At 55.4% G+C, this 17,510-nt stretch overlaps 1 protein-coding gene across 1 annotated transcript; it reads right to left on the bottom strand.

The window, feature by feature from the left end:
• Nucleotides 1-463: 463 nt before the first annotated feature.
• EN1 (engrailed homeobox 1) lies at nt 464-4,044 on the bottom strand. The gene is made up of 2 exons (XM_058028326.1): nt 3,369-4,044; nt 464-780 (listed from the first exon to the last, which is right to left on the bottom strand). The coding sequence occupies exons 1-2, from the start codon at nt 4,042-4,044 to the stop codon at nt 464-466; spliced, it is 993 nt and encodes a 330-aa protein (XP_057884309.1).
• Nucleotides 4,045-17,510: the final 13,466 nt, after the last annotated feature.

Here is a 17,510-nt window from a genome sequence, read left to right as displayed (position 1 = left end):
ATCAGAATTTTTTTTCCTCGGGAAAAAAAAAGAGAGAGAGACAGAAATTCACACACACACACAAAAAAAAATAAAATAAGATCAAACGACAGATGAGAAAAGTCCGACATTTACTGTAAAACAGGAGCAACGGACATGGGGGGGGGGAAAGAAAAAAAAGGAAAGCAAACAAAACGAACAAAACGAACAAAAGAAAGGAGAAACAGAGAGAAGGGAAGAGAGAAACTGTCCAGCAAATAGAGATCGCTACACATATTTCTTACCTGAAATTAAATATATACAAGGTCATATGCTGTTTGGCTATATAGAGATAATTTTTCTTAAGTGTTCATATTTATTTTTTTTTCTTAATCGAAGTCCTTATACTATGGATAGACAATAGATCTGCTTTTAAATCGCACCTGTCCGCCTCCCGGCCGGCGGGCCGGCGCCGCGGCGCAGGGCTGGGCTGGGGCCGCCCGCCTCACTCGCTCTCCTCTTTGTCCTGCACCGTGGTGGTGGAGTGGTTGTAGAGTCCCTGGGCCATGAGGTGCAGCGCCAGCCCGTTCTTAATGCCCGTCGCCTTCTTGATTTTGGCCCGTTTGTTCTGGAACCAGATCTTGATCTGGGACTCGTTGAGGCTGAGCTCCTGGGCCAGGCTCTGCCGCCGCTGCTCCGTGATGTACCGGTTCGCCTGGAACTCCGCCTTCAGCCGCTGCAGCTGCTCGGCCGTGAACGCCGTCCGCGGCCGCTTGTCCTCCTTCTCCGTCTTCTTCTTCTTCAGCTTCCTGGTGCGGGGGCCTGCGGGCAGGGCACACACACGCCGCTGGGCAGGGCCGCGCCGCCGACCGACCGACCGCCCGCCCGACAGACCGACCGACCGACCGACCGCCGCCCCCGCCCCGCCGGCCGAGGAAAAATGGCCGACGGGTGAATTTGTGCTGGTTCCGTGTGTCCCCCCCCAGCCCCCCCAAGCCCGGCACCGCCGCCCCGGCACGGCGGAGGGAAGGATGGGGAAGGAACGGGGAGGCCGGGCCCGAGCGCGCCCGCGCATCACCCACTGCCCCGGCCCCGCCGAGCCGGCCCCGCGGGCGAGGGGAGCGGAACCCCGCTCGCCCCCCGTCCCGGCACACGTCGGGGCTCCGCTCCGCCCGCCCTGCAGGGCCGAGCCGCTCTCCTGCACGGCCCGGGACTGGGGCCTGCCGGCCGGGCAGCGACTCCGCCGGGCAGTGCGGGGACCGAAGGTTCCCGCTGCCGGGCACCGAGGAGTCGCCGCCAGCAGCAGCAGCCTGGCAGAAGGCTGCCCTGGTCTCCTTTCGGGGGACAACGACCCTCTCCGCAAAGCCAGCCCACTCCCGGGGCGCCCTTCTCCGCCGCCACTCCGGAGCCCCGCCGCCACCGCCCGGGTCGCCTGCTCCGGCGGCCGATCCCTGCCGGGGACCTACGGCCCCGCTTGCAGCTCCCTCCGCTGCTCCCTCCGAAGCCCGGCCAAAAGCAGAGCCACATCCAGGCCGCAAAGGGGCCAGCTGAAGTGCACCAGCACGCCGGGCAAGCCACCGGGTCCCGGGGCGCATTCTGAGGGCAGCGCCTGGCCGAAGAGGGGTACCCCCGGTCCTCTGCCCGCCGGTCTGGCCCGGCCACGGGGAAGAGGAGCGGGGAGGGAACCGTGAAGAATGGGATCTACGAAAATTCCCCGACAGCTGCCGGGCTCGGCGGGCGGTCCCAGGCCCGCAGCCCCCCGCCAGCAGCAGCCGGAGCCGAAGCCGGCGAGGCCTCCCTGCCGCCGAGTAGGCCGAAAGCTTCTCTCCCGGCGCAGCTCTTCCCCGGAACGGGGGGATTCCCCCCGGGTGTCGGCGGGGAGAGAGACGAGGCCCGGTGGGGAGAGGGACGGGGCCCAGCGGGATTCTCCCGGGCTGGACGGCGGGGGGTGGAGGGCGCGGGGAGTGCATTGCTGTGTCCCGGCACCTTGCAGCGGGGTGCCGGCGCCTCCGACCGCCGCAGCTCGCTCGTTCCCGGAGCCGAGAGAAGCAGTCGGGACCGGCGGGCAGCTACGAGCACAACAAAGAGAGCGGCCGAGCCCAGCCAGCCTCCCCTCGCCCTTCTCCCCTCCGGGTCGCAGCGAGCAGGGAGCGTCTGGGAGGAGGACATGCAGAAATGATCCTTTGCCCGAAGAAAGGGGAGGAAAGGAAATGAAGGCGCAAGTGCAGAACGCCGGGCGCTCGGTGGCCCTGGGAATCGGCAACACAACACCCGCGGCCGGGCCGGCCGGGAGCGAGGCCGTGCCGTCTGACAGCTCTATCACCCCATCAATCAGTCCAGTCAATCAAAGAGGCTTTTCTGAGTTTGAAGTCGCAGGACGTGTCAATAACGGGGGATGGAGACGGCTCGGCCGCGCTGACGGCCGGCTCGGAGCACCAGGCCGGGCAGTGCGGAGCGGGGCCGGGGCCAGGCAGCGCCGCCTTCCCCGCGCAATGCAGCGGCCCCGGGCCGGCACAGGGGAGCCCAGCCCGGCCCCGCACCGCGCTGGCCGATCCCTGGCTGCTGACTGGAGGTGTCATGGGGGAACCCCATCTCCTCATCCTCGGCTTCTTTCAAAAAAAAAAAAAAAATGGCAATGAAAACCAAAAAAGTAACGGTGATAAATAAAGGGGTGCCTGAGGGCACCTGGGGAATGTAAAGTAGAAGGGGCAGCAAAACAGGGCCGGGAGGGCCGAGGCGGCCGCTCCCACGGGGACGACCTCGGGCAGAGGCATGTCCCCACCCCGGAGCTGGGCCCCGAACGCAGGACGGGAGCACCGGCTCGGGCGGCAATGCGCGGCCTAAGGGCCTGCCTGGCTCGCTGCAGAGGCCCGGCTAACCAACCCCTCCGCCACCTTCGATAAAGCCCTTTTTCCTTCGCCTCCAAGAAAACACTACCTCCTCCCCCCGCACCGCCAGCAGCCCCTCAACATGTGCCTCCAGGAGCACCCAGGAAAAAAAAAATAAAATAAAGTAAGGGGAGAAAAAGCCTCAGAACAAGGGAGCGGCCGGTTTTCTCGCAACGCTCTCACCCCGCGCGGCCGCGCCGCGGAACACCCGGGGCTGCGGCAGGCGGGGCGGGCAGGGGCGCGGGAAGGGGTCGCTCCCGCCGGCTCTCCGCATCGAACCGCTGCCGAATCGGGGCCCGGCGTCACATTCAAATTTGGGAGACTCGGAGGAGGAAGGAGGGGTGGTGGCGGTGGGGGGGACGCGTTTCCTCTCGCCCCGGGTGACCCAGGCCGCCCTCCCCCCCACGCGAGGTCCTCGACAAGCCGGGAGCCAAAGCCAAGGGGGGAAGAGGGAAAGGAGGGGGGGGGGGCGGGCGACCTTGTCACGATTTAACAGCTCCCAGATGCGCCGCGGTTCCTTACCCGAGGACGGTCTGTCTGAATACCTAGTGCAGTAGACCCAGGCAGGCCACACCAGCGGCTGTTGCGAGTCGGGCTTTATAACAGGTCCTCCATTATTAGAGCCCATGAGGAGGATGGCGGGGCTGCCGTGCTCCCCGTACTTCGCCGGGTGAGTCTCGCCCCCGTCGGCGGGGGCCTTGGCCGCCCCCGACGCCGCCGCCGCCGCTGCTGCCGCGGCGGGACCGGCTTTGGCGGCGGCGGCGGGCGGCGGCGGCGGCGCGGAGCCGTCGGGACGGCAGTTCGAGTCCGGGCACAGGAGGGCGGGCGGATTGGGCGGCCGGGCCAGCAGCGGGTTGACGTTTTCTCTACCTGAGCTCTGCCCCCGATCTCCGTCCCGCTCCCGGCTGCCTCCTCCTCCGCCGCCGGCCGGCGCGGGCGGCTCCTTCTTGCAGCCGAAGTCCGGCCTCAGGATGTTGTCGATGAAAAAGTTGGTGGTGCGGTGGGGCGGCGGCGGCGGGGGCGGCGGCGGTGGCGGCGGGTGGCGGCGGCGGGGCAGGGGCAGGGGGCAGGGCGCGGCGGGGGAGGCGGGCGCGGGGCTGGGGGACACGGGCACGCTCTCGCCATCGCTGCCGCTGCCGCTGCTCGCCGGGCCGGGCGCTGCGTCTCGGTGGCCGTGCCCCTCCGGCGGCTCTTCCATGCTCAGTCCCCGCCACGGAGATCGCTGCCTCTTTTCCCCCCCACCCACCCACTTTACGCCCACCCCACTTTGACGGTGGGTGGCGGGGTGGAAAAGGGGGAGGAAAAATTCAGGAAAAAAAAAAAAAAGAAAAAAGAAAAAAAAAAGAAAAATATTAAAATCCACTTGTTGGGCTGGAGCTGAGATTTTTTTTCTCTCCCTCTCACGGATGGATCCAAAACGTGGGAGATACTGGAGGGCTTCTCTCCCCCTTCTCCCGATCAGCTTATATTTCCACCACCAAAAGAAAAAAAAAAAAAAAAAAGACCACACCAAAAAAAAAAAAAAAAAAACCAAAAAGGTGTGCGGCTGCACCACGGCCCCCCCAAAAAACCCGCCCCCCGAAAACCCGTCACGATCTGCCCATCTCCCTGCCGCCGCCGCCGCGGCGGCTCCGCGCTGCCCCGCTGTCACGCTCCGCTCTGCCCACGCCGCGGGCTGCCGGAGCCCGTCCCCGCCAGCCCGGTGCTGCGCCGCCCGCGCCCGCTTAGGGTTCCTTTTTTAATTCTTTTTTTTTTTTTCCTTCTCCTTTTTTTTTTTTCTTAAAAAAAAAAAAAAAAAAAAAAGCCAAATCTCTGACAGCGCCGGTCCGTGCACCAAACTCTCCCTAAAAAATCCCTCAGCCACACTTTTTTCACTCGCACCGGAAGCACGTGAGGTGGCCCCGCACGTGGGGGCGGCCAATGGCGCGGCGCCGCCGCCGCTGACACCCCGCGCCGCGCCCAATGGGCGCCCGCCGGGCCGCCGCCATAAATACCGCGTGGGGACCGGACGGGGCGGACGGCACCGGGCGGGACGGGGCGGGCGGCGGCAGCAGCAGCAGCGACGGGGCGGGGGCAGCGCGCCGCGCCCACGCGCGGGAACCGGGACCCCCCCCCCCCCCTCCTCCCCGGCCCCCTGCGAGCCCCGTCAACAACAACTTCCAGCCACGCCGTGTCCTCCACGGGCGGCGGGGATTCGGTCAGCGGCCGCTTTGCTGTTGTCCCAGCGATAATAAACGCCCCCTCTTCCAAATCTGTGCGCTTTTCCCTTTTTTTTTTTTTTTTTTTTTTTCTTTTTGCTTTCTATTCTCCCCGCAGCGCGCGGAGATGGCGAGCCTGGTGGTGGAGGCTCCCTGGATTTGAACCTTTTTTGGTTTGGAGGAATAAAAATTACAGTAATGATGATAATAATAATAACAACAATAAATAGCAATAAAGGGAGGAGGCACTGCCGAGACGAGCTGGTCTTACGGCCGAAGCCTCTCTCTGATTTGTTTCTTTACTGGGTTTGGGGTTTTTTCGGAATACGAAGCGGATCAGCTCCGGCTCACAGCTGAACTCGTATAATGTCTCCTCGTCTGCTTTTTGATGTTTGCTTGTTTGTTTGTTTGGTTTCGGTTTGTTGCTTTTTTTTTCCCCCTGGTATTCTTGTTTGGTTTTGGTTTGGTTTTTTCTGCCCGGCAGGGAACGAGCACTTCGGGACGAGTGTTGAGGAAAATTTAAGGATTTGGATTTTAAGGGATAGGAAGAAAAAGCCTCTTTTTCAGGATTGATACAACTAAAAATGAATGTACAGAAAATAAATAAAAATACCGTGGTCCCAGTTGTGGCTTTGCCGGACTGCAGGGGCCGCAGCCAAGCGCTCTGAGAGCGGCTCTGCCGCCGCCGGTGTCTCCCGCCCGGCCCCGGGCGCTCCCGGCGGCGGGAGCCGAGTGCCTGCGGTGAGGGCAGTGCTGGTGCTCACACGGAGGGGCATTGCGGATGGGGGTCCCGCCACACCCCGCATTTTACACAGCGGAGGAGCCCCGGGCGGAGCAGCGGCGCTTCCCGGCCGGCCGCAGGCACCTGCTCCGGCTGGAGCCGCTCTCCCGCCCGCGGCCGAGTCCCGGAGCTGCGGGAAGGGCAATTCCGGGCCTTTTCCCGTTCTGACGTAACCGAGCCCCCCGTGTACCCCCTCCCCAAAGCGGCGGCCGGGTGGCGGTGGCTCCGCGGGCCGGGCCATTCGCTGCCGCCGCCTATGGATCCTGTGTGTGCCCGGGCCCGAAATGCACCCACAGCTCTGTGTCCGTGCGTGTCCGCTCCTCGGCGCACCGAGCGTCCTCCGCCTCGCCCCGCCGTGCTGCACCGGCCGGGAGCTCTGCCCTCCCCGGAGCAGCCCCGGGGAAGCGGCCCGGCCCGCAGCTCCGCTTTCAGGGGCCGACCGGCCCCGGGAATCCAAGGAGACATCGCTGGGTGTCCGTCAGCTGCTCCCCGGCTGCCCGGGAGGCGTGAGTGTGCCCGCACCTCCGAGGCACGTTCGGTTATTTTCTGTACCGGAGAAACATTACCGAATTGTTACCTCCAGCCACACAATAATCCCCTAAAATAATAGCTGGCAGAACACAATCAGCCCTGGAATCAAGAGCTTCATCCGCAATTAAATGAATGTTAAACCCCCCCCCTGCATTCACAATATCATATCATTTACTCGCACCGAAATTGGGTTTATTTATATTTAAGTTAGCAAAATTGAAATCTTTATCCCAAAAGCGAGCGTGGGTACTTAATTAAATTCTAATTAGGACACTATCAATATCCCATTTAGCCACGTAGCCTTTGTGAGCCGCGGTCCCTTTCAGAGCTGTAAATGGGGGCTCGCTGCCTTATCTCTCCTGCAAGAGACGCCTTGAGAAGGGCTGCAAAAGATAATTTATAGGTTTTAATTACTCTTCATTCCGCCTGATCAGCTTGGCGTTCATCACAGGACGGCGAATAAAACCTGGTCAAAAGCACTGTCACTATTCCCTGGCAAGACGCTTAATCAAAGTAAGCAGGGCCATATTACACGCTGCGAGCTTCTTCACGTAATTTCCCAGCTGCTGATAAAGCTAGTTGAATAATGCTGCAGTCCTTCGGAGACACCATTTACAGAAATGACTTTATTGACGGCTTAACGTCGGTAATTCATTTTACCTTTCATGTATTGGGAGCCCGGATTTGTTACAGTAATAGGATGATAAATGTCCTGGCGGCCCTATAGCTTTTATTATTGAATACAATACACACACCCATCCTTAAATGTTCCAAAATTGGGTAACAAAAGGGAGAGAGAGAGAAATCGAAGCCTTTAACTATTTAATTTGCCTTCCTGAGCACGCCCGGGGGGGAAGTGTGTCTGTGTGCATGTGTGTGTGTGTGTGTGTGTGTGTGTGTGTGTGTACATGCGTGTGTAGGGAGGGGGATTATTTCATCTGGAGTCCTCCCTTCTTCTAGAAACTGTTCTGGACAGTAAAGGCTTCTCTATAAATTGAGTAGGTTTGTGTACGGAGGGGGTGGGCGATCGGCTGGATGAATGAGGAGGGCTTAAAGGAAAAGACGATGTATATTTCCAGGCTGGGTATTTTTTCCATCGCGACCCTTCCTATCTAAATAGATAAATATTACTCCCCGGCTCGCAGGTAGTTACAGTAATCGGGGTAATATGTCTACACATATTGTTTTGCTTTCGGTGGCTTAAGGACGGAAGCTTTAAAAATCCCTCTTTAGGAAAAAGTTCCCTCTGTAACTTGTGGGTGCCGGGGGTTTCGGGGCTCCCGTCGGGGGGCGCGGTCCCGCGGAGCCCCGTTCGTTCACGCTGCGGTCGCGGGGGGGCCGCTCCGGTGTAGCCGTCGGTTCGTCCAGAGGGGCCGGGGCACCGAGGGCTCCCGGACGGGCTGCAGGGCACCGAGGGCTCCCGGACGGGCTGCGGGACACCGAGGGCTCCCGGACGGGCTGCGGGCCCGGGGCCGCGCTCTGCTGCCCCTCGGAAGTGCCGCGGTGCCGTCTGAGTCTCTGGCAGGTTGGTGTCCCCAGCTGGGCTGGGTCAGCCATCCCGGCTCGGGGCGGGCAGAGAGGATCCGTTCCGGAGGCGGAGAGCAGCGGGGGCGGCGGGGCCGGGAGCGGGGCCGGGACGCCCGGTGCCCGCCGTCGGGCTGTGCGGAGGGGCCGCGCTGCTCTGCTCACCATGCCAGCCCGCAGCCTCTTCGGAAACCGGGCGGAATAATTTCACCGATTTCGTTGTATTTGCTTTATTTTGTTATTTTGTTTAATTTTTTTCCCATTTTCTTCTCTTCTTCTCTTTTTCTTCTTTTTGAGGAAGGCCGCCAAAGGAAGGAAGTTTTAAAATGGAAAATAAAAATAAAGTTAAAATTAAATCAAAAATCCTTTGCATTTTTGTTTTCTCGGCGCCCTTATAGGAAGGAGGAAGTATAGAAACGTGGTTAATATACGCTGTGGTAATCCTATTTCTACGTCTAGATCAGATCTCATTGGGGCCTTTGCTGAAGGACATAAATGAGTTGTTCTAATACAATAGATTTCATCCTTCCTACAGGGACTGGCTGACCAGAGGTTTTGTTAAAAGTGAATACGAATAGATTTCTGCTACAAGTGCAGCATTATTATTATGAGCTGTAAGGTCAGACTATACATTCCGGGTCCCCAAAGCCTATAGACCCTGGGAAAGGCGCGGGATATACCACGTCATTGTACCTGACAGTCTCTTCAATAGACTAATTCAATTATCGCTTGGGGATTCAGTCTTCATTGAAAGCAATAATAGCGGGGTAATTCGTTGGTAAATAGGTATTGCAGGCAGCTCCGCTCGAAACTTTTTTCGGGGCACAGGTTTACGTGTGTGAGAGTCAAAATCTCTCCTGGCAGCAAGGCGGGGAGTAGCGGGGAGAGAGGAAGGGATGTTTTTGTGGGAAGCAGGGCCGGGCAGCGGGGAGAGCTCGGCTCGGCCGGAGCTGCAGCCCCGCAGCCGGGCCGGAGATGCTCGGGGAGCCGCGGGTGCTGTGCCCCGGTGTCCTGGTGCGGAGTTATGAATCAATTACCACCCGGGACCACCCCCGCCCCTGCAATGCAGCCCCGCTCTCGAGTCACGGGAAACTGTAGTAAAGATTTAATTTTATTTACTTCACTGTCCTCCCTTCCCAAGTGGGATGGAGGCGAAAACACCCAGCAGAAGTTTCTGAGGGGAGAAGGGAAAACTGTCTTTGTTATTCTTAGCGATATTATTGGTTTGTTTCTTTTCCTACAAGAAAACAAAAAAGGAAAAAAAATTATCAAAGAACGAAAAGACAGGACAAAAGAGGAAACTAAAAGGGGAAAAGAAAGTGAAAAGGAAAAGAGAAATAAAGAAAAATTATCAGGAAAAGGGAAAAATCAAACAAAAATACAGAAAAGGAAAAGAAAGGAAAAGGAAAGAAAAAGAAAAGAAAAAGAAAAAAAGAAAAGAAAAGAAAAGAAAAGAAAAGAAAAGAAAAGAAAAGAAAAGAAAAGAAAAGAAAAGAAAAGAAAAGAAAAGAAAAGAAAAGAAAAGAAAAGAATAAAGAAACCTGAAAAGGTAGAAAAAATAAGAAGGTGCATAAAAATGAGGAAAAGAGAAGAAAAGCGAAGAAAAGAAGAGAGGGAAAAGGGAAAGGGAACAAAAGGGAAACAAGAGAGAATAAGAGAGAAAAGAAAGAAAATGCGAGAAGAGAAAAAGAGAAAAGACTAGAGGAAGGGGAAGAGAAAATAAAAGAATAGGAAAGAAAATCAAATAAAAAGGAAAAGGAAAGCATTGGAAAAGAAGGAAAGGAAAGAAGAAAAGAAAAGAAAAGAAAAGAAAAGAAAAGAAAAGAAAAGAAAAGAAAAGAAAAGAAAAGAAAAGAAAAGAAAAGAAAAGAAAAGAAAAGAAAAGAAAAGAAAAGAAAAGAAAAGAAAAGAAAAGAAAAGAGAAAAGAAAAGAAAAGAAAAGAAAAGAAAAGAAAAGAAAAGAAAAGAAAAGAAAAGAAAAGAAAAGAAAAGAAAAGAAAAGAAAAGAAAAGAAAAGAAAAGAAAAGAAAAGAAAAGAAAAGAAAAGAAAAGAAAAGAAAAGAAAAGAAAAGAAAAGAAGACTCGCTGCTTGGCAGTGGCCTGGCTGCAAACCCCTTCCCATTTGCTTCCCAAGCCCCCTCCCGCCCCCCACCCACATCTGCAGCCCTCCCTACCTCTCTGCGAGCCGCACAAGCCACCGGGATGTCTCTCACACGGTCCGGCTGCCGGAGCTGTTCCTGCTGCCCGGCCGGGTTCCCCAGACCCGCGGCGTGCCCTGCCCTGCGAGCGGCTCCGGCCCGGCTGCTGCCGGCAATCTGGTTTAAGTTATGAGGATGTTTCTGAGCGCTGCTTTACTCCGCTTCGGTACAGACACCCCTGTCCCTTGCTAGAGACGCTACCAACAGGGCTGAAAGTTCCGCGGAGCGTTCGGGGTCCGCACCCGCCTCTGCTGTGCCGGGCCGCTCCCGGTCCCGGTCTCGGTCCCGCCGCGCTCTCGGTCACCGGCACGCCCGCTCGGGCTGCCTCGGACCCGTTTACATTTTAAAATATGTTTTCAATTTCCTCCGGCTCTTCCCACCTATGTCTCGCCCTGCTTCCCTCTCGGCTCCGGGAGCCGTGGAGCCCCGGGAAGGGACGGGGAAACTTTGGCCGCCCGAGCCCGCGGGAAGCGGCGGGGCCGGGCCGGGGCGGCTCGGCCGGGTCAGGGGGGCTCCCTGCCCGATCAGGGTCCCCGCGCTGGGAACGACACCCCCGAGACCTTTCCCAGCTCTAGTGGGTGCAGGGCTGCCTCTTCGTGGGAGTAAAGCTTTTCCCTCCGCGGAATTCGGGAGATTTGGGTGACAAAGGGGCACACGCGGGACTGGCGCCCACCCATGGCTGCGGGGGCAGGGGCTGTCTGCCTCCAGCTCCACGCAGCCCCGCCGTGTCTCCCACCCTCCTGCACTCCCTGTGTTTGCCTGCGAGGCTTTGCGGGTGCGTTTGTGCGGCTGAACGCGTGTGCAGCGGGCGTGCGGGGGAACATCGTCCCGCACACACGCGTGTGCAAATGGTGTAGCTGTTAGCTCGGAGACGGCACACGGGCACCTCCTCCCTCCACCACGACTCCCCGGCTTCCCCTCTGCCCGAGGGCCGCCCCGAGGGGCTCCTCCTGCCCGCCCCGCTCCTGTGCCCTGCCCGGGAGCCAAGGCTTCGCCGCCGTGGAAAGTTTGCCCAACTCCTGGCGTGGAGGGATGGTCCCGCACGGAGTCCTCTCCTCGGCTCTCAGGTGCACACCCTCCCCAAGCGCCTGCCTGCAGGGATAGCCGGGGTTCTCCTGCAAAAATCTGGCGTTCTTTAGGGTTTTTACCCCGAGGTCCAAACGGCAGCACTGGTGTCGGGGGACATGAGTGTCACCAATTCTCCCCTTCCGGGGGGCAGGCAGCTCAGGGCTCTCTCCCCGTGGGTGCTCTGCCCCATGCCCCTCTCCACAATATTTCTCTCCCCGTTCTGTCGCTTGTCACCCCAGACCGGGCCGGGGCTGCGGGACGGGCCCCGGGCGCTGGGGGTGACAGCGGAGGGAGGGTCCCGGCCTGCCCCGGGCCGGTGTGCGGGCACCGGGGGAGCTGAGAAGGGGAGAAAGGGTGGGGGGGGAAGAGAATCCTTTGTGTTTTTGTCATCCTTTGTTCCGGAACTAACTTGACCAGTGTGGCTGGGAAGCAGCACTGTTTGGATTGGAAAAAGCGGGGGAGAGGGGGGCTCTTTTGATCCTCGTCGGGGAAATGATGCTCGAGGAGGTGGCTGGAGGCGCTGACACCGGCGCTGGGCTCTCTCTGCGGCGGCTCACAGCGAAATTTCGTTGAGGGCACTATTTCTGCCTTGCCTGGCAACTTTCGGCTTTAATTATCCGTGTGGCTCCTGCGAGCGGGGCTCGCTCCTCTCTGCTCATCCGTTCCCAGGCAGAGAAAACAGTGCGTGCAGTGCTAAAATGCAGCAAGACAAAATAATCAGCTTTAAAAGTACGTGTTGTCTTGGGGGTGGGGGACAGGGAAAGGGGCAGAGAGTAAAGCAGAATAAGTCTATTGCCTGAAGAAATGATGTTACTGCTGCCCAGTGGCAGTAACCGGAATTGGGTCATTTTAGGGACAAACGCAGGCAAAATTCAAGTCACGTCCACTTTTGATATAAGGATGTGTCCTCTTTAAAAATTGTTATGCAAAAGACTCTCGTACGTGATCTTCCTGCGATAAAAAGCAGCAAGCCAAATATTGGAGCCCGAGTCAATAATGTATGAACAGATTAAGCAACCTTTCTCCCAAGCAATTATTTCAGCAATTGAAAACCTCACTCGCTCCAAATTTCAATAATAATAATAATAACAATAATAGCAAAAGTAAATAAATCCCAGCGCAAGTGAGATGGTCTCCTGCTCCTTGGCCCTTGCTCAGGAAGAGTGGGTGAATTTTTTAAATTTTTTTTTCTCAGCCAGGAAGGGTAGCCGAGAAGGTATTTAAACCACCAGCAGCTTGAAAATCACAACAATTCATAATAATCTACGGATCGCGCGAGTAAACAGGCATATCGCTGGGCCACCGGCCTGCGGGGTTTATTTGTCTTTAAAGCTCGGGGTAAATTAAGTTTCCGGCTGTGTAATTCTAACAAAAGGTGATAGAAAACGCACTGGGGGAGTAATAGATGGTGGCACCGGGGATCAGAGGGGGGAACGGGTTTAATGCTGATTTATGTGCCGAGGGCCGGGAGCAACGCGAGGTGCGGGTGCTCCGCGGGGCCCCGAGCGCGGCCCGGAGCGGGGATGGCCAGGAGATCACCAGGGGAAAATAAATTAAATCTGGCTGCAGGAGAAGGGCCGAGGGTGCGGCCGGGGGTCTGGCAGAAAGCAGAGATCCGGGATGGGTTTCCCCGAGCATCCCTGTGGCTAAAGTCACCGCAAAACTTCGAGAGAGAAATTTCCCCACTTTTACACTTTGCGTCCTCCGCCCGTGCTGCCGGGCATGCAGCGGGATCGCCTTTGCGAGCCTCCCTCGGGCTCCAGCACCAAAACCTGCCCTGCCCTCGTCTTCACCACTTCTGGTCTTGGTCTTGAATTTGGCCGATGGCGCAGTGGCAATAAGCAGCCATTCGCTTCGGCTGCAAAAGCAGAGAGCAAGTTAAAAACAAGGAAATTGAACTTTCTGGAGACAGCCTGGTGTAGATGGGGTTTCCACCCTCTAGGAGAAACCGTGACCAGATTTCAAGGGAGGGATGGGACTTTGGACCCATTTGGGGGCTGTGTGAGAGGAAGAAAATGTAATTTGGGAACGATTCCTTACAGTGCATCGGAGTGAAGGGGCTGTGTGGGAGCAGGGAGATGTTGGAGCACCCAGCCCCGCCGACCTGCTGCAGCCAAGAGCCCTTTCCAGGATGTGCCAGAGTACAATAGAAATACTCGCTAGCATGGCACTTCACCTGCACACCCAGCCCTGCAGTCAAATCCCACATCCCTCTCCAGACAGCAGCCTCACATTCCTGAGCTAGACAAATGATGAAAAAGTTCCAGTTACCGTCTAATGAAAGGCCTCCATCTCCCTTCCCCCAGAGGTTTCCGATGCACATATAATTAGCTCTCAATATTTCATGAATATGGGGTTTTACTAATTCCTTTTCACTCAGGAGATTTGGCGTTCGCCGTTTTACCCTCTCTGTCATTTTGCACAAAGCGGTGGCTCTGGGAAGGGTGGCTGTGGGCTGGGGTGGGTTCTTTCAGCTGGATACACAACATCCTTCAGTCGCCTGAGGCCTCAGCCCAGACATCATGGGAGACACAGATACAAAATGAAGGACCACAGCTTATTTTTTTAATGCAGGAAATTAAATGTGCTGTGGGATTTTGGTCCTTTGGGGCAAGCATTTTTTTGCAGGGGTAGCAATTCAGGAGCAGGTCTTCTGCTTCTGAGTTACAGCATGCTTTGGAGGGAAATTGGTACTTTCTGACCAAAAAAAGCACTCATCTCTGACAAATCAGGAGGTAGAAGGCAAGCTAAATGTCATCAAGAAATGTCCCATTAAACCTTAGTGATCTTCCACAATAACAGATTTAAATTATCTAAATACTACACAAGTGTATTAGCAAGGACAATTCCAAGTTCCTACTCTGTACAATGAGGGGGAAGGCTTTGTCAGCATCCTCTTTAATTTTTTTTCTTCTTCATCTAATCATGCCAGAGATATTGGCCATTTCTCTTTTTTTTTTCTCATTCTGCTCTGTCCAAATGTATGTGCCCCGAGAAAAGTGATATAATGATAGCACAGTCCTGGGAGAGTTTTTCTAAATACACTGCAAGAGCAAAGTTTGGTCCTCCAGATAAAGCAGATTTAGACTAATGGACTTTTCACCACATCCCTCAGTGCTAAATACTGGCATTTGCAATGCAGTGGATGAGTTTCTGCAAAGGCAACCCCCAACCAGAAACAGCTCATTAAAAATTCCATTATCCCTATAACTCACTTGTTATTAGTTTAAATGACTGTCTTATGATTTGCAAGAGGAAAAACAAATCCTAAAACAAATGATACTTATAATCACTGAGCCTGGTGGGCAATGGATTTTATTTGCCACACATTTTTAGTTGGATGTTTAAAAGGTTTTCCAGTTTACAATAATTACTGTCTCTCTATGTGGTCCATTGAAGGATAGCTTTGTTTTCTCACATTAAACTTTGTGAGTCACTGGTTACTGTGCTTTGCCTATTTCTTAATAACAACTTTACACTTATATGGGCCTTTTCCACCCTGCAATTCTATAGCTGTTTACTAGGAATCCAAGAGGAGCTGGTGAAAGGGAGAGGAGTTCCCTGAGTGACTGACAGGGATGCAGGATCAGGACCTGCAGGCGTTCTGCTGCGCTCTGAGTCACGTTCAGCAGGATTTTTCCCTGTGTCAGAGACAGGGAGCTCATTCCCATCGTGTCTGTCCGTGGGTGTGCCACAGTGGGATTTTGTCTGTGCTCATCAGTCCCTGGGGCTGGCTGCGCAGGCAGTGACACCCCACAGGAGCTGGCAAGTTTGGAGGCTGTAAACCCAGGCCAGTGCTGCCTACAGGAAACACCCCAGGGGCTGAGAGTGTCTGCTTTAGCTCTCTGGGGAGGGCCCTGCAGCAGAAGCAGGACCCTAAGGGAGGAGGGGATTATTCATCCCAGCCAGCGCTGGGATCCCATCAGCTGCAGCCTCCTCTGCAAGGGACCCAAAGCTGCGCAGACACGGCTCTGGTGTGCAAGAAACAGGTGGCAGAAGGGCTCCCAGAGAGGACTGCCCCCATTTTCCTGTTTTCTGCTGTGCTGTGATGATTCTTTAATCTGGTTTCCAATGTGCGCTCTTTGCTGTTTGTCCCACGACTTCAGAAGTCAGTACAGTTTTTGATCCAACAGTGGTTTACAGATCCACAGTTCTCATCCATGCATTAAGGAATTACCATGTGTGCAACCTCGTGGGCTAAATTGTCACCTGGAGTAAACTGCTGTGGGGAGGGACTTTTAGCAAACAGGGCTGTCTCTCTGTACAGGCTCAGAGCAGCACATATCCCAGGGCTCAGGGCTCGCTGCAGTTGGAAACAGCCCAGCCCCTTTTCTGGGGTTATTAATGCCTTTTTTTGTCCAAATGCTGGTTTCCAGAGACATCTTGTGGCTCTCACCAGCTATCACAGCTGAGCTGCTCCACATCCAGCACGCTGCTCTTCCTGCAGGGCTGGACAGCTGAAAGCTGCTTCCCAGGCTGCCTGCACCCTGAGTGAGGTTTGGGGGTGTTGTTTTAGCCCCCAATGTGTATTTTCAGCATTGTGTGACTGCCTCTCACACAGAGCTCAGGTTAGGTTGTGGGTGTAAGCCCCAGAGTTGCAGGAGAGCAGATCTCTGCAGAGGTGTCAGTGGTGTGAGAGCCCTCCCAGCCTGGTGTTGCCACAGGAGATCAGTGTTTGCTCCCAGGGCAGCACCCAGAATGGTGCCTCAGCAGCTGATGAAGCCCAGGCTGCTGGGTTAGGGTGGGTTTGTTTTCTTTATTTTATTTGATGACAATGCTGCAAAGAGAAATATAAAGCAAAAGCAGTTTTGTGAGAAGCAGGGGAAGGGCAGTGCTGGCACATGGCTGGGGGATGGCTTGGATCCCTGTGTCCTGCAGGCATTCAGCCCTCTCCAGCCCTTGCAGCAAAGATTTCCAGGAGCAGTTTCTCAGCTGAAGTAGGAGAGATTAACCCCACTGGGGTGTGAAAGGGGATCTTTTTTGGAAAAGGAAGGTAGGAAACAAATATGAGGATTGAATCCCATGGCAGTGTAGATCCCATCCATCCACATGCTGACCGCAGAGACAGTGATGTGAAAGCACAGTCCTCCCAGGCTGCAGAGAACAAGGACTGCCAGCTTTTAAAATATTTTCAAAGGTAATGAATTAGCAGTAATTATTCAGAAGATAAAGAAAGCCACCCAGCGTCAGCAGATCTCTTCTTGTAAGCCTCTTGTTTAGACAACAAGCCCATCATTCTGCCTGCCAGAGTGGCTTGTTCCAGCAGGCACGGGCAGCCCCGTGCCCCTGAGCACATGCAGCGCTGCCAGCCAGCTCCTCACTCATGGCCACAGAGCCCAGGAGGGAGCAGCCAGGTTCAGGCAGGGAGATGAGGGCTGTTCCTCACGCCTCAGGCACACAGGGATTGCTGTGGTGCCACGCTGCACGGGATCTGTCTGTCCAACACCCAGTTAATCCTCCCCCCTGTCCGTGGGGAGATAGCAGCTATGGTGTCTGAGCCAGCACATTGCTTGTCTCCATCCAGACAGGGATTCCCTTCCTGTTGCACAAAGAAAGCTTCAGAAATGGGGGTGATTATAAGTGTGTATCCCATGGTCACACTGACTCTTGTTGGGTCCAAGCCATCCATGCTATCTATACTTTCCCACTGGTGTATAATTTTCTTGGCACTTTCCTTGCAACAGGTGGACTGGAAAATAAGGAAACATAATGTGACTGCCTCAGTCTTGACTAAAAAGAAAGATTTACTGCAGAAGACACATTGCCTACAGTTTTATGGAGATTTCTTATCTAAATCCATGTAACACCCTATGGCGGGGGGCCACAATGTTGAGAGAATCTCAGAACAACCAAACAAATGTTTTCAAGCAGGAAAGGAGCCAAGTTACCGTGTCTGTGCACAGCATCAGGACACTGGCTGGGAAATGCAGCTGAGATCACATGGGGCTCTAACCCCACTTTGCCTGTCTGGTGTCCAAGGATCCTTGTGTAATTCATCCAGCCCTGGAGCAGAGAAGATACCACAGATGAAAAATGACTTCCCCAGTGCCCAGGACAATGTGTTGGCTGTGCTGACTCAGACAGCTTGCTGTGCTCTGTCCTGGAGCTAATCAGCAGTGTCTCCATCCAAGAGGTGGCCAAGCCCGTAACAGAGCCTGGCACACCCACGAGGGGCCAGGACACAGATCCCTTCACCCACGGCTGTGAGCAGGTCCACTCAGATAGGATAATGTCTCCTGGCTCTCACAGATGTAAGAAAAGGACAGAGAGAGAGAGCTGCTGTCCCTGCTTTGCTCTTGAGGTGGTTTTCCTGCATGGGTTTGTAGTTTGGTGCAATGTCCACAGCGAGAACCAGCCCCTCTGT

Source organism: Melospiza georgiana, chromosome 7 (assembly GCF_028018845.1).
Source record: "Melospiza georgiana isolate bMelGeo1 chromosome 7, bMelGeo1.pri, whole genome shotgun sequence".
NCBI lineage: Eukaryota > Metazoa > Chordata > Aves > Passeriformes > Passerellidae > Melospiza > Melospiza georgiana.
The sequence above is the reverse complement of the archived record's forward strand: the minus strand, read 5'-3'. Positions and strand labels throughout refer to the sequence as shown.